This window comes from Ursus americanus, chromosome 5, assembly GCF_024610735.1.
Source record: "Ursus americanus isolate L20-20 chromosome 5, mUrsAme1.1.p, whole genome shotgun sequence".
Classification (NCBI taxonomy): Eukaryota; Metazoa; Chordata; class Mammalia; order Carnivora; family Ursidae; genus Ursus; species Ursus americanus.
This window is the reverse complement of record NC_142131.1, coordinates 33,206,235-33,229,773: the sequence shown is the minus strand read 5'-3', so window position 1 is coordinate 33,229,773 and position 23,539 is coordinate 33,206,235. Positions and strand designations below refer to the sequence as shown.

At 34.0% G+C, this 23,539-nt stretch overlaps 1 protein-coding gene across 3 annotated transcripts in view; it reads left to right on the top strand.

Annotated features, from left to right (window-relative positions):
- Positions 1 to 20,121, top strand: part of TNPO1 (transportin 1) — an 85,577-nt gene extending 65,456 nt beyond the window's left edge. For 2 of the 3 annotated variants that reach the window (XM_045809771.2, XM_045809772.2), the window contains exons 12-25: positions 527 to 679; positions 1,840 to 2,065; positions 4,007 to 4,178; positions 5,413 to 5,499; positions 6,636 to 6,743; positions 6,878 to 7,036; positions 7,117 to 7,204; positions 9,756 to 9,854; positions 10,067 to 10,162; positions 13,003 to 13,078; positions 13,952 to 14,051; positions 16,498 to 16,572; positions 17,446 to 17,588; positions 19,847 to 20,121. In XM_045809771.2, the coding sequence (XP_045665727.1) occupies positions 527 to 679; positions 1,840 to 2,065; positions 4,007 to 4,178; positions 5,413 to 5,499; positions 6,636 to 6,743; positions 6,878 to 7,036; positions 7,117 to 7,204; positions 9,756 to 9,854; positions 10,067 to 10,162; positions 13,003 to 13,078; positions 13,952 to 14,051; positions 16,498 to 16,572; positions 17,446 to 17,553 (1,547 nt within the window). In that variant the 3' untranslated portion in view covers positions 17,554 to 17,588; positions 19,847 to 20,121. Of the gene's footprint in view, positions 1 to 526; positions 680 to 1,839; positions 2,066 to 4,006; positions 4,179 to 5,412; positions 5,500 to 6,635; positions 6,744 to 6,877; positions 7,037 to 7,116; positions 7,205 to 9,755; positions 9,855 to 10,066; positions 10,163 to 13,002; positions 13,079 to 13,951; positions 14,052 to 16,497; positions 16,573 to 17,445; positions 17,589 to 19,846 lie in introns of those variants that run through there. The other variant, XR_015724475.1, reaches the window with a different exon arrangement.
- The last annotated feature ends 3,418 nt before the right edge of the window (positions 20,122 to 23,539 follow it).

Genomic DNA, 23,539 nt, shown 5'->3' with positions numbered 1-23,539 from the left:
TTACATTTTTGTTCTAAGTTTTTGTTTTCTTAATTATACATTAAATGAAATCTGAATTGATACATAGTTCCATGGCTAATAGTTCCTTTATCTAGAAGGAATGTTTTTTATTTTATGTTTCGCGTGCTGGTGACTTGGTGAGATTTACTTGCCTACCCTCCTGCCAAGTCATTATGTATTTAATTCTGAATGATGTACCACTAAAAATGTTAAGTAGAAATAATAAATGTACACATTTTACTGCCTGTTTGTAGAAGTGGGCATTACATCCCAGAAGCATTAAACTGGGTGGAACAGTATTTGTTTTGATTTTTCTGTATAGATAAAAGAATCCTAGTTAGCAGTCATGTACACAATAGAATATCTTCATCATTAGTTTGCTAATTCTTGGTCATAAAATCAGACTGCCTCCTATTTAATTGAATTCTTTGAAACTAGATGTATAAATAAGATGTACATATAACAAATACGATAGTAGCGTTAATGATAATAGAGTTTAATACCTTTGAATTAAATATTTCTTTAGGAAAATGTTCTGCTGCTGCCCTAGATGTTCTTGCAAATGTGTATCGTGATGAGCTTTTGCCACACATTTTGCCCCTTTTGAAAGAATTACTTTTTCATCATGAATGGGTTGTTAAAGAATCCGGCATCTTGGTTTTAGGAGCAATTGCTGAAGGTAAGTCTAAGTCAAAACTGAACTGTGAAGTCCTTAATAGGCCCAAATGCAGAGGGACCACTTTAAGAAATGTTATTCTAACAAGCAAAGACGATTCAATTTGGAATTCACATACTTTTTTGCTCTCTTTTGTTGCTTATGTGGAATAGATGACACTATGATCTACATTAACCTTTAAAAAGATGTTTAAATCCAAAAACCGTCTTAGCAAAATCAGAGAGGGAGACAAACCATAAGTCCTATGATCTTAATCATGGGAAACAAACTGAGGGTTGCTGGAGGGGAGGTGGGAGGATGGGGTCACTGAATGATGTACATGAAGGAGGGCATGTGATGTAATGAGCACCAGATATTATATAAGACTGATGAATCACTGACCTCTACCTCTGAAACTAATAATACATTGTATGTTAATTAATTGAATTTAAATTTTAAAAAATTAAAAAATAAAAGGAATGAACTGGGAAAAAAGAAAGATACCTAAGTAGCAGCATTAGCAAATGATATTACAGATAACTAACAAAAATGGAAAGACAAATAGCCCTTAAACACACGAAAAGATGCTCAGCCTCACTCACAGTAAAAGAATGCAATTAACAAAACAAAATCCACCTTAGGGTAAGTTTTTACCTTGAACCAGTTAACTGTTATTAAACAGCCGTAGGCTTACTTCTAACCCCACCGAGATATTTTACAAAAGCTTCTGTTAAAGGGAACACAATGAGAAGACTGATGTCAGAAGCATCAGTCTAGAAAAATAATTTTCTCCTTTGGTAAGTGTAAGAAACATGGTAGGAGAGTCGCATCAACCTCCATAAAGGGTTACTGTGTCTTGGAGATGGGCCTGTATATACAAGAAGTTGAATTATTTTGTAGGCACTTCTGAAAGCCGTAATTTGTTTGGCAGAAGTAAAATGAGCTTTCCTAACCCTACTAGAAGATACTTAGGAGCACTTAGCTTTCATTTCTTTTTTTAAATTTTGGAACAGATTATTTATTAGAGAATATTTATTGCAGTGGAGATAATATAAATATTTTTTCTATTTTTTTGATCTGAATATTTTTCATGGCTATATTTATCAGTTTAGTATTCAACTGAAATAATTTTGTTTTAACTGAATCTTAGCATTTTGTGAGAGATTTGTTACTTTTTTTTCCAGGTTGTATGCAAGGCATGATTCCATACCTGCCTGAGCTCATTCCTCACCTTATTCAGTGCCTCTCTGATAAAAAGGCTCTTGTGCGTTCCATAACGTGCTGGACTCTTAGCCGCTATGCACATTGGGTAGTCAGCCAGCCCCCCGATACGTACCTGAAGCCATTAATGACAGAATTGCTAAAGCGAATCCTGGACAGCAACAAGAGAGTACAAGAAGCTGCCTGCAGGTGGGACAAATCCATAACATTATTGATTATGGGGAAAGGGAATAGGTATTTCAGTGAGAAATTAATTTTCAGCTTTGTGGTGGAATATTGGTATTAAACTTTTATTACCTGTAGTTTTTACCTGATGATTCTATAAATCAAAATGTGAGTCAACTAGGCATCCGTCTTTGCTGTTCCTTCAACTCATTTTTTTTTCTCTATGGTTGTGATAACTGTAGAATTCTCCTTCACCCTAATTCTCACAGACCTGCTCTTGAAGGGATAACAAAGTTTGAGCAGATTCACATCATTAGGTTAAAGGTCAGCTACCACAGCTCCATAGGAAGTCCCACAATGACTCAGTCATCTTTCACTTAGTGAATCCCCTCCAGTAGCTGCTCTGTCGTTTGAGTTTGGGGCTGTCTGTGTTTTTAGATCAGCAGTTATTTTCATTACTATAAATATTGAGTTTTCTGAAACAAACCTTTGTGTTCTAAAAAGGCCTGACACATTTATAGCTCTTAACTTTTTATTAGAATTGCTTTACTGTTGACTTTGTTAATAAGAAGAAATAGCTGTTGAAAAAGAGGAAAATAAATTTAAGTGGAGTTGTGCTTTACCAGATGTGAAGCAAAAATACCTGAAAGCATTCTAATTCTTAATAAGATGAAAGAACGTTGAACCAAAGGGGCTTTGGTATTAATAGCACTACATTTTTTTTTTTTTAAATGAGGGGAGGATACGGATTATGTTTGGTTTCCTGCAAGTTTTTTTTTTGTTTTAACTCTTCACTAGTCATTAGGCATATATTAAATGCTGTGTTTAGACTTAGAGGGTAGTATAGAATACTAAACAACTATATAATTATAATTCATGGCAAGTGTTGTAAAGGAAATACATAAAGAGCTCACAGTTTAAGACCGGGCTTTCACTAACAAATAGCTTAAGCCTATTATTTGAGGAAATTGCTGAGTGGGTAGAACAGAAAATAATACAAACCTTAATTTTAGAAATGAAGAGCCAGGTACACCTTAAGAGTCCAGACAAGTGTAGGCCTAAATTGAAGTAACTGCTCAGACTCTGGAGTGTTTGCCTTTTGTGTTTGTCTTAATAGGTAAGCCATACGTAAGGCAAATTTGTAATAACAAACACACCATGCATTCTAATGTATGGTGTAGAACTTAGACCACCATTTTTAAGCTTTACTGAGGAAAAATTGACAAAAATAATCCATATATTTAAAGTATACAGTGTGATGACTTGATAAACATATGTTATGGAACAGTTAGCAAGATCACTTGCTAAGACATCCATCACCTTACATAGTTGACGTAAGTCTTTGTGTGGTGAGAATGGTTAAGGTCTACACTCAGCAACTTTCACATATACAACACTGTATTATTAATTATAGTGCCCGTGCTGTACTTTAGATCTTCAGAATTTATTCTTGTAACTGAAAATTTGTGCCCTTTGGCCACCTGCATCATCCCATTTCCCCCTCCTGCTAAGAGAAACACTTAGGAGGTCATGACGCTGTGCTAAATTTGTTGAATGACTAAATATAAGAACCAGCAACATCCCTGCTCTGCTGGGAGCCTGCTTCTTCCTCTCCCACTCCCCCTGCTTGTGTTCCCTCTCTCGCTGGCTGTCTCTCTGTCAAATAAATAAATAAAATCTTTTTTAAAAGAAAGAAAAAAAAAAAACCACCAACAGATTTAGATTTTACTATTGTAGTGAAGCAAATGCCCATAGGTGACAGCCTCTTTGAAAGAAGTGATAGGAAATGGGGAAGAAATAATAAAAATAAGCCTCTGGTATGGTGAGGTCAGGAGATAAGCATATACAGTGTAAATAGATGTTCTATATACTGTAGACTTAGTTTCCTACCTGTATGATAAACTGCAGCAGTAATAATCTCTCTCTCCCCCCTCTTTTTTTTTTTTTTTTTTTTTTTAACTGTAGTGCCTTTGCTACCTTAGAAGAGGAGGCTTGTACGGAACTTGTTCCTTACCTTGCTTATATACTTGATACCTTGGTCTTCGCATTTAGTAAATACCAGCATAAGAACCTGCTCATTCTTTATGATGCCATAGGAACTTTAGCAGATTCAGTAGGACATCATTTAAACAAACCAGTGAGTATCTGTGATTAACTATTAAGAAAAAAATATGTACCATATTTACAGTCAAAAGGTTAACATATTTGGAAATGAAATTGGAGAGATACAAACATTTAGTGTTGGCTACTTTAAGAATGTAGATCTTAAGAAGTCAGCAAGTGTATTTACTTTCTACATAGTATTAAAAGTAGATATGTTCTTGGTGTGGAAATCATACCAGCATATCACATGAATGCACCAACACTTAGAAAAAGGAAGACAAAGGTCTTACATGTGGGTTTCAGCTTTTACTTAATTCCAAGTATTTTTATCTACCGCTTCATAAATATTAAAGCTTTAGAGTACCACATCTAGACATCTTTGTTTTCTCACTAGAACTTAGAGGTATGGGAATATACACTAAGATAAGACAATTAGTAATTGGGATAATAAGTTAGAAATGCCGAAAAGTGGTGTAGAAGAAGTATGTATGGGTAAGGATCCAAACTCTGTTTTTAGTAAGGTTAAGAAGATGATGATGGAATTGGATTTGTTTAAATAGGATTTAAATAATAGAATTTCAGGCTCAAAATTCCCAGCAGAAGAATAGATTACATGTTTATGATTGCTATATGAAAAGTTAAAAAAAATTGTGTTTAGAAGTTATACTTAAAATTTGGTGCAGGACACTTGGTTTGTGGGTTTGCTTTCATGTTGGTTGATTTTGTTTTGTGGGAAGGGGGTGGAGAGTGTTTTTCTGAATGTGTTAGACCCTTTGGAATCTGTGCCCCTTGTTTACATGATTACTATTGTTTATTTAGTATTTAATTATTTGTGTATACTAAAGTTTAAATATAAAGACACTTAAATGATCGTGAATCTTCTTATACAAATGCCTCTGTAAGTTTACCTGTCATTTATAACATAGTGTACAGCAAGGACCATACTACATGTTACAAGCTCCAGGACTGAAGAAATTCAGAGTAAAACTTACACAGATTATCCCTGATTATGATCAAATAATTTTTGGGTGGTGTTGTATTTGTGTACATTTAATTTCAAAAAGGATATAAGAGGACTTAAAAATAGAACAAGATTCTATAAAAGCAGAAAATAAAAATTTTAAAGGTGCTGAGTAGAGCAGACTGAGTCTTAAAATGCATTCTGTAATGATTTTACACAATTACTCTAAACGGATTTTAATTTTCATAGACCCAAAATGGACTTGTTTACATATGATAGTGGAGCTTTATGTGTTTTTCACAAATAGGAATATATTCAGATGCTAATGCCTCCACTGATCCAGAAATGGAACATGTTAAAGGATGAAGATAAAGATCTCTTCCCTTTACTTGAGGTATGCTAAGCTGGTAACCTTTAGTTAATCGAATAGTGTGTTTCATCAGAAACACATGTGTAGATAGAAAATGTGGGAATATGTGATAAGCAAAATGTTAATAGATGTACATTTTGAACCATTTCTGTTAAAATGCTGAACAAGTGTGTAACTGCCCTGATTTAATTATTTTACATCCATACTAAGAAATATTGTTAAATAGAAAAACCATAATAGATGTGTTAAGTTGGTTGGTTTTTGTTTTGTTTGTTTTGTTTTTCCTGAGGTCATTAAAGGATTATATTACATGTTTTCTCACCTGCTCTGCTTCAGTGATAATCAGTTATCTTGGAGATCTTTCCATAGCAACATATATATGTCCTATATTTAATTGCATTTCTTTATATAGATACATAGCTATGCATGACAATTAATACAGTTCAGATTATTTTATGTGTTATATATCTATATGTATACACACATATAGTCAAATGTGAAGTAGCGTTGAGTCTTGGTGCTAATAAGGGAGGGACTTTGCTTCATACCCTTTCTGTCCAGGTTGAGGTTTGACAGTTGGTATGTTATTTAAATTACTGAACGTGGAATCAAATATGAAAACTTAAATGACTTTATACTGGTAGAGCCATTTCAATCATTGTCATTCTTGTTTCCCCTATCATTTCAGGGATCATCACTTCTGCCATGGTTTGTCCCTAGCCAGAGAAGGAAAAACTTCCATGACTAAGCAATGGCTGATTCTGGGCCCAACAAAACTAGAAAAACCATTATGATTAAATAGATTTGCTTTCAGGCAGGGGCTCAGAATATGCCCGTTAAAAGTCCACGCATATCCTTGAGCAGGATGAGAGGATAAACAAATTCTGCTATATTTGATGAAAAACTAAGCATATGTAATACTTAATCTGGTTCTCTAAGGATAATGTTCATTACAGAAACTTTTGAGGAAACGTTCCTTTACCAGCAGCAAACTTAACAGCAATGAGTGGCAAAGAGGAGCGGTCTGAAAAGATAACCTGTTATTGTAGAATAGTAGAGCGGGCTCATAAATGACCAGAAACTTACTGAGTACGCTCTTAAGTATTTATCATAATTTTAAATATATCCAGAAATTTACACGTGTACTTTATTCTTTCTAGTGCCTATCTTCAGTTGCCACAGCCCTGCAGTCTGGTTTCCTTCCATACTGTGAACCCGTGTACCAGCGTTGTGTAAACCTAGTACAGAAGACTCTTGCACAAGCCATGGTATTTTTTTAAAAATATTTATTTCTACCCTCCTTGGCATCACAAACATTTTTCTAAGGATAGACATAATATATACAAATTTTTTCACCTAATTGATTTGAAGTAAGGTTTTTAATACTTTTGTCTAATTTCAGCTGAACAATGCTCAACCAGATCAATATGAGGCTCCTGATAAAGATTTTATGATAGTGGCTCTGGATTTACTCAGCGGCCTAGCTGAAGGACTTGGAGGCAACATCGAACAACTAGTAGCCCGAAGTAACATTCTAACACTAATGTATCAGTGCATGCAGGTGAGACTTGTTTAATTAAAATGTATTAAAACCTGATTCTCTGTGTCACATTGGGGTTAATTTCTTCTTATTCCTTGTAGGATAAAATGCCGGAAGTTCGACAGAGTTCCTTCGCCCTGTTAGGTGACCTGACGAAAGCTTGCTTTCAGCATGTTAAGCCTTGTATAGGTATGAATATTTCCTACTGCTATGATGTGCGTAACATTAGTTTTACATCAGTTATATTTCTGTATTATTAAACTGAAATGTCATGGAATACCAACATTTATAAATGTACATTCTGCTAGTTAAGGCAGCTCTGAGTGAAGCATGTAGGATGGAAATGCCCTCGCTCCTTTGAATTCATAATCACTTGAGCAGCCCATGAGGCACTCACTCGTATGACTCGAGAAGAGCTGGAAAAGTGTTAACTTAGTGTGAAGGACACCCACCTGTGAAACCTCAGTACCATATGCTAGTTTATTGGTAATTTTTGAGCAGCCTCTTTTTTGGGGGGGTTAGAGGTACCCAGAAGTAATAGTCCTCCTCATAAACCAGCATACTTTTTCAGATATCATATGAAACTTTTCAAACAATTTACTTTAAAAGTAAATAATGGTTTGTTTTTGTTTTAATATTACAGCATTTGTCTTAGCCTTTTGTGACAGTAATAAGGGATTCCTTGAATAACGTAAACTGAATTGCTCTCAAAATCATGGATTTAATTGGGTTTTTGGTTTTCTTTGATTGCTATATCCCAACGTTTTGGATGCTAGTTTCTTACGATACACAATTTAGTGGACCACGGTTTAAAACATGGACCTGAAATGGTTTTCTCATTTGATACAGTTGTACTTTGGGTTTTTTGGCTCCCCCCCCCAATTTGTTTGAGATACAATTGACATAGAACATTGTGTAAGTTTCGGTGTATGACATAGTTTGATGTAGGTATATATATTGCAAAATCACAATAAGTTTAGTTAACATCCATCACCTCATGTACTTAAAAGATTTTTTTTTCTTATGAGAACTTTTAAGACTTTTAATACACAATATAGTGTTGTTAATGATATTCACCATGTCGTACAGTGCATCCCCAAGACTTAAAATTGGAAGTTTGTACCCTTTGACTAACTTCACCCAATTCCCAGTTGTGCTTTTAAATAACAACTGTATTTCTGAACTTGGAATAATAACATTAATTATGCTATATTAAACCCTCAAGTTTAAGCCTAACTACTCTAAATGAAAGTGTAATGAATTCTTATTTTATGAGAAGGTTCTTCTACCAATACCTACCACCTGATTTAGTTTTTATGAATTCAAACTTGTACGAAGGGTTTTCTTTCTTTAAGACTTTTTAAACCATGTGTATCTTCTTCAGGAGGTACACTGTGTCTAGTTATCTTTCTTCTTTTTTTATGTTCTCAACCATGATGATTATTTTCTAGATCAGGGTTTCTCAGCCAGGGCAATTTTAACACCTTGAGCCCCAAACATTAGGTAGTGTCTGGAGACATTTTGTTTAACCCTGGGGTGTGTTACTCATAACTAGTAGGTAGACGCAAAGAATGTTGCTAAACATCAAATGGTGCATGATACAGTACCCTTCATGCGTGCCCCCCCCCATGCCAGAATGATCTGGACCAAATTATTAGTATTGCTGAGATTTAGAAACCCTGGCTTAAATCTACTGACTTGGGTGCCTGGGTCTCTCATTCAGTAAAGGATCTGCCTTCAGCTCAGGTCATGATCTCAGGGTCCTGGCATCAAGTCCCCTATCGGGCTCTCTGCTCAGTGGCCAGTTTGCTTCTCCCTCTGTGATCTCTCTTGCTTTAGCTCTCAAATAAATAAAATCTTCAAAAAAATAAATAAATCTACTAACTTAATGGGGATTTAAAAAAAGGATACTATTCTAATTCTTGACTTAACTGAGAATATATACATAGAGACATTTCTCATGCCAGTGTATTATTACCGTGAGGTACAAACCATATAGGGGAGGCAGGATAATTACTTGACTCTTTCTCTTTGTTTACCAGTTTTCAAAAATAATGAATTGATTCCCCGCATCTTCCACAGGTATCTATATTGTGTTTCAGAGTTCAGTTTTTGTTTGTGTTTGGTTCTTTTTTGAGTGTCAGTATGAATTCATGATGCTCAAGTTGTCCTACCACTGGCAGTGGGAGCTTAATCAAATTGGCTCCTTAGTCCTTCCTGGTATGACAAAATAGTTCAGGCTTGTTTTGTACATTTCCTGCCTTCAACCTGCAATGAGACATTTCTCTGAGAGCCCTCAGTCCTTTTAAGTGGAAAATGATATTTAGAGACCACAATCTGAACACTAAAGTCAAAGTTACTTTAAAAGCCAAAATCATTGATTTAAAAAAAAAAAAAAATTGTGTGTGTGAAAAACTAGCTTTGAAGAAAGTTGTATCATGTTTTCCTCATTTTTATTTTGAATTTTCTCCCTCTGATGACAAGAGCGATTACTCTGACGAACTCATTTTAATGACACCTTAAATAGACTGAAACTTGATGTTTCCTGGTCTACTTCATAGAAAGTTCAGTGGCCAGATAATGCCTTTTTCATTTTCTCAAAATTAAATATTATCAAAACCTTTTAAAAATTGTTATTTCTCGCCTAGATTTCAGTTTCCACCTAATAGATTTCCTTTAAAGCACAATACACTGCTGTTGAAAAGCTTACTACATAGTTGTTAAAAAATTTTTTTTCTAGCTGATTTCATGCCTATATTGGGAACCAACCTAAATCCAGAGTTCATTTCAGTCTGCAATAATGCCACATGGGCAATTGGAGAAATCTCCATTCAAATGGGTAAGATCTTTCTCCCCTTTAAAAGCACTGTAAATTTTTAGATGCCTTAGTATTTTTGTAATTGCTTTTTCTTTTTAACTTAAATGAGTTTTATCCATATATATTTATTACTAACATGTCACAGTTAATAAAGGGAGCAAGCAAAGTATTTTATGTTAATATTTTAACATTAAAATTTTTCTCTTTTGTTTTCTCTTTTGGGGGTGATTTAGGTATAGAGATGCAGCCTTATATTCCTATGGTGTTGCACCAGCTTGTAGAAATCATTAACAGACCCAACACACCAAAGACGTTGTTAGAGAATACAGGTACCACATGACTGAACTGTTATGGTGAAGAGAAAACTATTTGCCTTTTAAAGTTAAGATGCGTAGAGAAACCAAAGCAAAGCTAGCTTTAGAAACCCAGCTTATTATTAACAGCTGTTTGAGATTTTAGTAATCATATGTACTGTTTTAACTGTATTGCATAACCAATTTTCAGAGACTTTCAAAAACACTTCTCCCCTATTTTATGTGTTTTAATACTCCCTAAAATGGACCCCAGCTAAAATAACTATTGAACAATATGAATTTTAATTTTATATTAATTCAGAGTAACTGGCAGCTGGGAAGTAATTTTTTTTTTTTTAGTCTATAAAATTGTGGCCAAAAATAAACATCGCTATAGGGGCTAATTGGTTAAAAATGGCATGTGTATTTTGTATTTCATTGTATATTTTCCTTCAAATTGAGAACTTAGGCAGTACCTTGTGGGATTTTTATTCAGGAGGCTTGTTTCTCTTTTGCATTTATAGAGAGCATGTTGATATTAAAGAGTACCTTCCATACTATAGAACACATTTCAGGGTGATTTCTTTCCACCCTCCCCAATTTTTGTTAATAATGATAAAAGATGTGAATTTTGTTTAATCGGGCACATCTTTTTCTTTATATAAGTAAGATAATTCCAGTAAATACATTCATAGTCAGTGAGGTTTTACGGAAATACTGGACAAAGATTAAAATAAGGTCTTCTAAATAAGGAAATTTGCTTTCAAAGGCATTTTAATTTTGTATTCTTTAATTATAGAAAGTTTATATTTTAATGTGATTAAAGTTGATATGTTTATTGGTATGGAAGGAAATCTTTGAATTAAACAGTTATATAGCTGTTTGGCTGTATGGGTACTGTTTATAATCATAAAGTGAATTAGATTTTCTTGATGAAAAGTACAAAAATCTATGTATTAGGATGGTTATGAAATCTCGTCAGGTTTTTATCTCTTTAGAATGCAGTACCTATACATGACATTCAGATTTGGAACACTTGCCATTATAAAATTACTGTTGAACCTAAAGAAACTTCCTATTTATTTTTAAATGTGAATGCATAACTGCGAATAAATGTTGAATGTAATGTATATTAAAGTTTCTTGTGGGATATCAGCTTGCGAATTTGTTAGACAGTTCCTTTAACAAATTGGCTTTATTTATAAGTTTATATTCCAAGTATGATTCTACTCTAAACCAGTAGAGTAGTTGGTAATGCCCATCAAGTTGACAGATTAAATTGATATGATTGAAAAAACACTTGGGATTCGCTGAATTAATCTTATCACAAGTGGCTGCAGAAAATGTTTCCATTATTCCTTATCCAAAAGGGGGGCTATTCATTACAAAACCATTGTCAGTGGCTAATGTCTGTAGATTTTAGCAACTTAATTACTGTTTTCTTAAAGCCAATTCCTTAGTGTATGCAGTTATTTGCTCTTTTTCCAATTAGTATATCCTACACTGAACTTTTTCAATGGACCATCATCTGCTTTATCGCATGTTTCATTGGATTGTTCATACTTGCCTGTTTAATGAGAATGTTGCATAGTTTGTGTCTTTTGAACATAGGTTTTCTTTCTCTTGCTTCATATGATTCTGCTGGATTTTAGTATTATCTGTGTAGTTTGCTTCAAGTAATCCTTAAACATTTTTCTTTACCCCCCCCACCCTTTTTTTTATGAAAGGTTAACCTGTAAGTTTTTGAGAGAACACCATTAAAGCACCTTATGGTTTGTTTTCTGTTTGTATTTTTTTTTCCCGTTGTGTATAAATGTATTTATATGTATGTACCTTTGAATTGCAGAATGCAGTTCTGAGTTGCAACTTCTTTTAGCTCTTCGTAAGTTTAAGGACTTCCTGAATTTTGATGGTGAATATGTTTGAGTAATTCCCACTTCGAAATTTTTAAGTAAAATATTAGCATGTGATCAGTATGTCTTATCTATTTTGTGCTATGCCTTTTATAGCAAAGACAGATTATTTGTTTGTTCCTTTCGTCCACATTTCACATCATTACAGTGGACTGTAAACTTCCTTCATGTCAAATATGGTTTGTGAAATTAGTGGGCTAATATCTGAGTTGTTACCAATATCATCACCATCAGCGGTTAATTGGAATGGAATTTGACACAGCACAGCAATTTTCCAATTCATTCATTCGGTGCATACTGCAGCACCTAAAGTGTGATGGTTGATTTTGATACCAGGCAACAGATGGTCCACTGGTTTGTCTTAGAAATGTTAACAAACAAAACTACCTAAATTCCGATTAAATTCCTAGGTGATTTTGAAAGATTGGAAATCACTTATTTAAAAAGACCTAGAGAAGTAAAGAAATTTTAACTGTTTTAACTTCTGAGAACTGTGTTTGAGTAAACAATTCAGAAATGTAATCATTCACATTTACTAATATTTCTTGGGGGAAAAACATAGATTTCATTATTAAATTCTGAAATTTCAACTGGCTTTGAATGGAGAATCTCTAAATCATGCATTTAATCGCTCATCTTTTTATTAACAGAATTTCTTCTTACTTGATTGAGCGAGAAAAGCGATTCATCATGGTTTTTGGTGTTCTCTCAATCTTTAAAGTTTTTTTAATTCCTTTTGTTTTCCTTTTTCCAAGAGTATGCCATATATGTTGCTGCCCCTTATTTTAGGGGGTGGTAATAAACAGCACTGGTGAAATCTTATGTTTATTATCATACACAAATTCTGTTGGTTTCTGTTTCTGAGTTATTTGTTGTTTTTTCTTTATTTTTTCTCCTTCCCCCTCATTTGCTCATGTCTTGGTTGGCGTTTGGTGGTGTATAACCGTGATTGCGTTACCTTAGCAATAACAATTGGTCGTCTTGGTTACGTTTGTCCTCAAGAGGTGGCCCCCATGCTACAGCAGTTTATAAGACCCTGGTGTGTATTATTCAATCTTTTTTTTTTAATTCATTTTTCTTCACTCTTTCTTTCTCTTTCTATCTCACTTTTAGATATATTTTCAGTTGGTTACAAAAATCACAATCCTTAATCATTGCCAACCATGTGACTAATCTTGTCCTATCAGGTTTGTGAGGTTTTTCAGTAGCATCGTCATGTATATTTATTTTATGTTGTGGCTAACGACTAATTGATGCATGGGATAAGATTGTCACATGCTTGCTGTGTTAAAAAGCTTGATTATACATGAAAAGCATTTAAATATCCACCAGTAAAATAAAGATGCATGCAAATTCTATAAATTTAGGTTTTTGCATTGTTTCTTTTTTAGAATTAATTTGAAAACTTGGATTGCATTAAGAAATACATGTTTAAATTATGTATAAAAACCTTATTTGCTTGTTAATGTTAAAGTTAAACATCTACACCATAAGTTGTGTAATAATAGTTTATAATGTGGCAGTATATCCTATGTTCTGCTTCTTTAAATTGATAATCTTTCAAGTCATTTTTAGTAGTGTTTAATGGAATATAAGTCATAATACAATTTTAAAAATTTGTAATTTACTCTTGGCTCAACCTCATTAGTAGTTTAAGTGGGAGATTAAAGTCAACTGTCCATTTTATAAATGCAGTCTATTAATAAGAAAATGTGAATTTCAAGGCTTCCACTACATTGAGATTAGATGGGCCAAACATGCAGGAAGAATGAGAAATTTAAGCTTTATGAAAATTCTTTGAATCTAAACATTGTCTATACTGTGGTGCTTATTCCATTAAATACTGTCCATTAGTATTGTGATTGAACCTGCTTTTTACTTAAATGCTAATCTCAATTCTATAATTTAATAGGTGCACCTCTCTGAGAAACATAAGGGACAATGAGGAAAAGGATTCAGCATTTCGTGGGATTTGTACCATGATCAGTGTGAATCCCAGTGGAGTAATCCAAGTAAGACATCGTAAAGATTTTTAAACTTCTAATGTTCTGAATAATGAAACTTTAAAGGGTGAATTATTTTAACACTTTAATTATGAAAGTATCACATATATTACATATTTTTCAAAGATAAGAAAAACAAATTATGTTTTTATAAAAGTTGTATACTTCTTAATATTTTGAAATGATAATGCCTATTTATGACTTCCCGAATCTTTTTTTGTCATGAAATAAATAGCACGTTAGGATACCAAAGTTATATGCTTGCCTTGAATTAAGCCCGAGCATCTTTCATCCACATTTGCTTTGTACGTGCTTCCTTTTGTTGAATATCAGTTTGTTGACTTTCCAGATATCTGCACTTAAGAGAGTGACTCAAGTAGTAGGTTACTTTCTGTAACTTAGAATTAAACTTAGAAATTCAGTAGTGAACGAAATAGAATACTGAATTAACCATTGAAACTGCTTTAACTTGGAGAGTTTAGGATGTATTCCTCTTTGTTTTCTGTTTTAGTTTAGATAGTATCTGGACATTTTTAGCATTTTAAAGAAATTATTTGGCAAAAGTATCAGATAACCTCTGGATCCAAGTGTCAATTTGCAAGACACACAAAACAGAGGAACATGTTGGTTGACACCGTGTGTATGAAATGAACAAAATGCAGGCTGTGGAACTCTAGGTTAAGTATCCCAGGTTGCTCAGCAGATGAATTGTAAGAAAGTATGGGAGATGTTCTCAAGAAAATAACCTTTTGTTTCCAGGAGATACAAGCTTTGAACATCTTGTAATTAATACTCTTTGATACTGCCTGTCTTGTGTTAATGACTGCGTTGTTTGTTAATTCGTTTAGAAACATTGCTAATTACCAGCTTATAAAATTCAAATTAATGTAGTGATAGGTATTGAAAACTTACAAATTAGAAACGGAAAAAATCTTTTGACTAATTTCACATTTGTTTTTTGGTTTTTTTTTTTTTAAGATTTTATTTATTTATTTGACAGAGATAGAAACAGCCAGCGAGAGAGGGAGCACAAGCAGGGGGAGTGGGAGAGGAAGAAGCAGGCTCATAGCGGAGGAGCCTGATGTGGGGCTCAATCCCATAACGCCGGGATCACGCCCTGAACCGAAGGCAGACGCTTAACTGCTGTGCCACCCAGGCGCCCCTAATTTCACATTTGTAAAACAGTAGCTTAGTATGAAAACAAACCAGTACTATCTTTGGAAATAGTCCCTAGTTGCAAAATAACCTCCTGGCATTTAAGTTCCTGTTTTTTTCAATACTTACGAACTTTGTGTCGTCTTAAATATATGTTCTAGGGTTATCTGATGCAGTGTATATTATATTAAGAAGAAGCATTTTCCCGTCAGGATTTTATTGTTCTGTTTGTTTTTGAATTAACATTTTAAGACCGTGAAAGTAACACATATGTATTTGGTCATTAAATCACTACCAGCTTAAGAGTTGGTAGAAATCTCTGCTTTTTACATATCTTACTTGGATGTGGTTAAAAGAAAACATCTTAAGTTACATTTTTTATGTTTAAATTTTTAATCACAAATTGTCGATAGGTGTATAATTTAAATTTCTAACATCAGACTTTGATATTTGGAAGACAAAGAATCATAATTTGAATAAACCATGAACCTCAGGCTCTTGGAATTTTATTTGCTTAATTATGTGTTTTCTGCACATACTTCAGTCAGTAAATTTTGAAATTAAGAAAGTTCTCTGACTTTATAGTAAAATTTTAAATAGTTAACATATCAGAACATAAGCGATATCTTAAATGCTCTGTATTGAACTGCTGTTTCAGTATGATAGTCAAGATTGAAAAATATTTAAATGAAACATTTAATGCTGCATGTACCTTTTGTCACCTTATTCTTGTAATGAGAATAACCCAGGTTTTTTTCTAGTAACGGAGCATTGGATTTTTTGTTTGCACTGGGTTGGGTTGAGTTAGGTATTATTAACTACGTAATTAGTTTTCCTTCTAGCTTTTGGTCATTTTCTTTAAGTTTCAGTCTGAAATTTAGATCTGTTAATTCCTATGCTTCAAATCAAGCTTATTTGGCATGTACGTAGCTACCTTTAAATTATTTCTAGGCCAGTCAGAACTGTGAGATTATTGAATTTATGTATTTCTTTAATTCAGTAAATGAAGGTTTTTTAAATCGCTGCTCATTTGGTACTTCCATTGCTGGTGCTAAATATTTACTAGGCTGGGGTTCTGTGATGTAAAAAAGAAATACAAAAGCACGTTAAATTCCAATGTAAATTGAATTGAGTAGAGGTTCCTTGATGGTGGAGTAATAGGGACAGCCAGTGTTTTATAATTCCTTATCATAGTTGATTTAAAAAAAATTTTTTTTTTGAGGTAGAATTCTGTAGTGATAGGTATGTTTTGCTGTGTTTGACAAGTACCAATCTACGGTGTATTTCCTGCTTGTTATAGGATTTTATATTTTTTTGTGATGCTGTTGCATCGTGGATTAACCCAAAAGATGATCTGAGAGACATGTTCTGTAAGGTAAGGTAACTAACTTTAAAGCCTTCATGATAAACATCTTGAGACTATTACAACACTGCTTGGAAAGTTTAAATTATTTTTGTATTTCATATGAAACTTAGACTCTTGGCTATATATATCCATCCATATCCCTTGTTCTTGGCAAAGAAGTTGGCTTGGTCTTTTCTTGAGGTACAGCAAGTGACTCCATATCAATAGAGCACACACTTCAAAAATAATTTCTCAAGCAATACCACTGATTGATGTGGTCCCATTATCCCACCTTTCCAAAATAGTATATATTTTCAAAGATGGCTGGCTGAGATTTGGAGTATAATGTCAACTGTTGAACAAAGTAAATCTGAAGTGGTTTCCTCAGGGATTAAATCTGTGTAGTTCTTTGTTTTTGTAGTGTCCCTTTGGATTAATTCCAGTCAGTATTCAACTATAACAAAATAAGAAATAAAATGTTGTTACCCATTTGAATCCTCTGATATTAAAATTAGTCACGTGTATTGCAGACATGAACATAAAGCTTTGTATAATTCCAGTTTGAAAAGACTTAATGCGATATAGAAATTTTATCCCTTGGATGAATTCTGTACTTTTTTGTTTGTTGTCCATTAGTATTAGGTCAGAGTTGGCTTAGCATACATCTGTTACTAGGATACTTGCTTGAATTCTAAACTTTTCAAAGCAAGGTTTAGAATATATTATGAGGTGCTTTTAGGGAAGACATGTAGTGGTATAGAATCCAACAAAGTTTGAGAATCATTTATTTAAAACGGTTAAAATTTTAGAAAAAGTCAATTAAGTGTTTTATTTCAGAAGCTATGCAGATTGGAATTTTTTCTCTTGTTAGTGATCGATTAATGATTTTTTCACTTTTTGCAGATCCTTCATGGATTTAAAAATCAAGTTGGGGATGAAAATTGGAGGCGTTTCTCTGACCAGTTTCCGCTTCCCTTAAAAGAGCGTCTTGCAGCTTTTTACGGTGTTTAATCTCATACACTTAAGCTGCAGTCCCATAATTAGGGGTAAGTTGTAAGATGTTTGTGGGAGTTTTTCAGGGTAAAGAAACTTAGGTCTGCAATGTAAAATTACTGAGTAGACTTAAAGCTATATGTTTTCTGCAGAGGTTGAATAAAACTCGTGTTTATATTAGACTTGAAATTTAAAATTACCTAAGACTAGAGGTTTGTGGGTTTTTTTTGTTTTTTGTTTTAGAAACTAGCAAGCAAGGTAAAATGCATGGTTCTACTTTGAATCCTGAGCAAAAAGAAAACCAAGTTGGTATGCTAGTTGGATTACTCAACAAACTAATCCCAGTTTTTAAAATTTTTGCCCTGTAAGAAGTCATCCACATTCACTCTGGCAGAGTAAACATTATTTTGAAACGTGAATTTATAGTCTCTGAAAAATCAAGGACTTCTGTGTTGTGACCTTTAGAGAAAAGCCTGCTAGAATTGCAACTAGTTTTGAGCTCAGTAGACAGGAATATTTAATACTTATTTTTCAACATGTGTTTTATTGAGCACTTACCATGTAACCTTGCACTATATTTTAAAATGGACAGTGGACAAGTCTGTTTGGATTTGGGATAGTAGTGGGGTAAGTCCATTTGGACTCTTGTTCCTTCAATTTTTCTGTACTAAAGTCAAACTAACAATCCTGATCTCATAGCTTCAGTTCCTTCATTGAGTTATTTTGAAGATTAAATAGTAAACTATATGTAGTGCCAGAACTTAGTATACTGCGGCTCAATAAGTGTTAGGAATATGGGTCATTACAGTGAACAAGGATACACTTCTTTAGGTTCTGGACATGAACTGAGACATACTTGACTGGAGGGCCAGAGAGTGGACTCAATGTGTGTCCAGAAGATGTCCACCAAATTTAATTTAATTATCTTTTCTGTTGGAGTTTTAGTTTGCTCTCTTGCTTATTTACTGTGAGCTAGAATTTAAACCTGAAGAGATTTCCGCATCCATGCTGTGTAACCTACAAGGCAGTAAAAATAGACTGGCAGCCTCTGGAATATCTCAGAGGCCTTTGGGTATTGTCCCCCTGTAGTTTTGAATACTTGGGGCTGTTTAGTGGCTTTAGCGTTTTGAAAAAGTGCTTAATTGTCTTTATGTTAAATCATGAGACTATAATGGATGAAAATGGCTCTTAACATCTAGGCCTGAAAGATAACAACAGTGAGCTGAGTCTTCAGCACTTTCAGGTTTATTAACTTCTATGATCTCTATCAGATACCAGTTATGAATTTATTGAGTTGATCATGTTCTAAGACGAGGCATGAAGTAATTACCTGTTTCCTAATTAGACATAAAAGTGGATCACTATCTTCAATTCCTGCCGTTTTTCAGAGGCAGAGAAAATGTGCTGCTTGGACTTTCCCACAGATGGGCTAATCGTCCTCTGTAAATTCACATTAATCTTAAATGTCCAGTGTTTGGCATGCGTGGTTAGTCGATATTTGTTGTGAAAGGACCACTGTCGGGCACTGGTTACGATATCCTAGTGATCTGATTTTATTTCTTAATGTGCTTATAATTAACACTGCTAGTGTTGAAAAGGTCCTTAACAGGAAAATCAAAAGGTCTGAGAACATAGGAAATGACTGAGTAGGATAGGGTCAGAAGAATTACTAATAAGGAACATCTGAAAGGAGACGTTAAAATTTACTTTTTGCTATAGTAATGTAGCACCCTTCGTGCGATGTGAACATCTTTAGTGCCTCCTGAGCTCGAACACCAGACAGCCAACAATAAGTAATGTTCCTTTATTTTTCAATAGATTAGGCTTTTGGTTTGCTTAATAGTGGGCATATTGGCAAAAATAAGTAAATAATGTTTTTGTCCTCACCGAGTAAAGGGTTATTTTATAGTGTTACTTGATTTTGAAAAAAATAGGGCAGCTTGTTAAACAAGTGAGGAATAACCAATTCCCATTGGAGCCCATTATGCAAAGGGGGGATAAAGAATTAGATTGAGAGCATCCTGCAAGGCATCCACCTAAATTTCATCAATATAATGTAGTGCTCCACACGTCTCTCTGCATGTCCCCAGCTTGGTGTCACTTTTCACGTCTGGTGCAGATGACCGTTGAAAGCCATAGCAGAGGGTAGCAACATGCATTATCAGTGACTGCTAGCATGATCTTAGGCAGTTTGTCTAGTTTCTCATTTTCTCTACCTAGAGGTAGCTTTCTTGATTAATTTTTTGTTTCACTGTCTTTAAGAGAAACAGTTGTTAAAATATAAAATTTGTTTTGTTTTCTTTTCTTACAGGTCCTTCAGTCTTGGAGACTATGAGGGAGCCTCTGCACCCAGGGAAAATGTTACCCTTTACAGGGGGGAAGGGTAAACCAGTAGGGAATACAGTACAATCCCAACCCTACTGGGAGGGGCGGGAGGGAGGTGTTGCCGTCACTGTATTAAGTCGATGTTGGGAAACGTTTTAACATCTGGAGCCTTTGTGGGTGGAAATCTGTCTCCAATTACAACTCCGCACTGGATGTGAAGAAGCAAAAAGACAAAACAAAAAAACAAAAAAAAAAACAAAACCTATTCAGTCTACTCACAAAACAGTACATCCTGGAATATTATGGGGAATTGTACCAAAACAAGAACCACATAAATGATGCATAGGGATAAGAAAGAGGAAAAATTCTATAGCGCACAATAAAGGAAACCTAAGAATGGGGGTTACAAACAGTAAAGAAGCTTTTTTTTTTCCCTTAATTTAAATATTTTTATAAATTTTCCCACATGTTGGGGCCTTGTTTTTGCATGCTGATGAAGAACTACACAAACGAAGCTAATAGAATTAAAATCAGCTTGCCTACCCATAGTAGAAGCAGGTTCTTGGAAGTTACAATTTAAGGTACCCCAAAAAAAGTTGGAAATAAAACAAAACAAATTTAAACAATGAAGCACCCTGTGAAATGCCAAATGAGTCACTCCTTTTACCTTTGTGGGGTGGGCAGGGAGGGAGGAATAAATGGGGTTGGGCATATCAGACTAAAGATTGACATCTTGATTTTGCATTAAAACATTAATGTAGTGGATATAATTTGATGGTTGTACTTCATTAGATTTAATTTCTAGGCCAAGATGTTCTTTTTAAAGTGCAGTTTAAGGTTCAGGCATGCATTCTGGCTCATAGTGGTTGAAAGTACTTTAACTTAGTGGGAAAGTAGCATGCTTGCATCACGTAGAGTGAGACTGGTATTCATTTACCTCTGTTGCGCCAGTTTGTGTTGCAGTTTACCAATTCAATATAGCCCTGCATTTAAAATTCCTTTTTAAGATTTGTGGGTTTTTTATTTTTATTAAGAATATAGATATAAAGTACTGTAGTTTACAGCTAGGCCTTGAAATATCTTTTTAGGATCTTGTTAGGAATAAGATTGATATTGTATTGTGTGTAACCTGCACAATGTGGAAAGCTGATATACCTGTGCAAAATCTTTGCCTCTGTGCTGTCAGTGTGATGTGCTTTCTGCATGGTTATATACTACTAGTGATTTTATCAAAACTTCTAAAACTTAAAATACATGGTAAAAGATCTGTAAGAGGCTGCATAAATGTTAGTTGGCACATAAAGACAATTGTAGAAGTTGAAGACATGATTGCTATATTTCAATGTTTATTCCCACTCAACATATTGCCTTCTAAGCTTTCTTTTTTTGTTCAAAGCATGATCTTAAAGATATGTTTAAGTTAATGGATGTAATGCAGGGTTCCTACACTGTATTGGCGCATGTTGGTGGCCCTCTGTGCCCTAGATATATGCACACAGGGTGCAAGTAAAAAGCTACAGAGTGAAAGTTGGTTTGGATCCTCTTCATTTCATTTGTTTAGCTTTTCTGTTATTTTTCTCTACTTACATGTATTCCTGTGAATAAATCCTTGTTAAGTTAACCCTTTACTTTTCCTTCCATGTGTATTTTCTTATATACTGTGAATGTGAAAACCTAACTGGTACACTTGATCTTGTGTCCATATGAAAGTGCAAGTCTTTATTAATTTGGATTGCCTGAACAGTGTATCCCATGATGATGAAGGAAAATGGAGAGATTTTTCTTTTTAACTCTGCTGGTCAGAGATGAAGCCACACCTTTCCATTTTTCAATGCTGCATATTTAATCTGCAACAAAATGTTAAGCCATAACAACCTTTTTATATTTTAGTTTGTCACCTTTGCATTGCAGAATAAATCCTGAATAACCATTTTTATAAGCAGTTGCTCCTCTTTGCATGGTTCTGTTCTTCTAAAGGTGTTGAATGATACAGCCATTGCACTGAAGTTTGAGCTGTATGCGTGTGAATTTTAAAATACCGTTTCAAAAAATTTCAGATGCATGGTAGCATGCAGAAAAGGTTTTTGTTATTGTGTGTGTGTGTGTGTGTGTGTGTTTATGTGTGTATTTTTTTAAACATGTTCTTTCACCTTTTTTCCTCTACTTTGGCTTTGCAAATTTCAGTCTGTAGAGCCTGAAATTAAATCCTATTTTACAATGTCCAGTTTTGTTTTGTTTTTAAATTATAAGTTGGATCCAAAGGGTATGTAGCATTTTGCTTTCTAGTACCTTGCTTCACTGGGAGCTCAAAATCTGCTTCATAGTCTCCAAAACCTGATTTAGAGTAGCTATTTTATCCTTAAATCCTAGTGATAGTCGGTAGTTTTTCAAATATTTTTTAGAATTAATATGGGAGATACCTTAATATTCTGGAATAAGTAAAATTTAAGTTGAAAGAAATGGCAAAATTCTTCTCTAAACACTTTACTAAAACAAGACATATAAAAACAACCTTAAGTAAAGTTATCTGGACCTGTGATTGACAATTCTATATTGACCGGAAAGCAATTTGTCACTCATTTGATTAAAAATTGGTTTTCCACTAAGCAGATAACATAATAATGTGCCCATTTTTGTAGTCACTTAACTGTTTTTAAATTAAAAGGAAATTTAATTTAAAAATGGAAAGTAAAATTAGGTAAATAATGACTGGCAACCTGATTGGGTTGGGTTTTTTGTGTCCCCCCCCCCCCCAGGTTATTGTTTCTCCCTAATTTATATTTCAGATACATAGTATAGCATAGGAATTTGCAGAAGCCATTTAAGTTATCTTTTGAGGTAAGCTCTGATTTAGCATTTATTATTCTGATAAAACTTAATACATCATGGGATATATATAAAGCAACTTAATTCTTGTGGTGTAGTCTTAATAGTTTTGAATGTTGACTGAATGTCTATGAACTTGTGTTTGTCTTTGTTACATTCCAGTGTTTCTGCCTCTTGGCATGCTTAAAGCACGGCTTACTTCATCTGCTCCTTACACACTAAAGTGCTGTTAGTGTGCTCAACTACGGAAATAGCCGCTGCTAAGTGATGTAGATTTTCTACTTGAATATTTTTATGTTGTAGGAACCTCAGGAGGTCAGTGTTTACTGTTTTATATATGCCTTCTTTTTCCTGTTCGAGCTTCTCTCTTTGAAGGATTCTAACAGAACAAAAGCTGCTGATCAACCTAAGTTGGAAACAGAAAGTGTATTTAATATAATTTAAATGCATGTTTGGCAGTTCAGTGTTGTAGTCAGTCCATTAGCGAGTGAACTTAGTGCCACAGAATTCATTTATTCAGGAAAGAATTTTGCTTTTTGTATTGTCTAATCTCTTTAATAACTTCATACTGTGTAAAAAAAAATCACTTTTTTATATTTTTTAGTTGGTTATTTCCCAAAATAATCAACATGTAAATAATCTTTAAGAGCCAGTTCTGATGCTTTACATTATTGCTACTTGATTTTGTGACGCAAGTTAGGTTTCAGAAGAATAGATTTTAAGACACTTAACCAAGCCATTACATCTTAAAAACAAAATAAGTAGCATACATTTTGTAATTAACATATTGATAAACACTGTGATTTTTTTTGTTAAGACTTTTTCATTGATCTGAATTGCTTAAATTGCATAT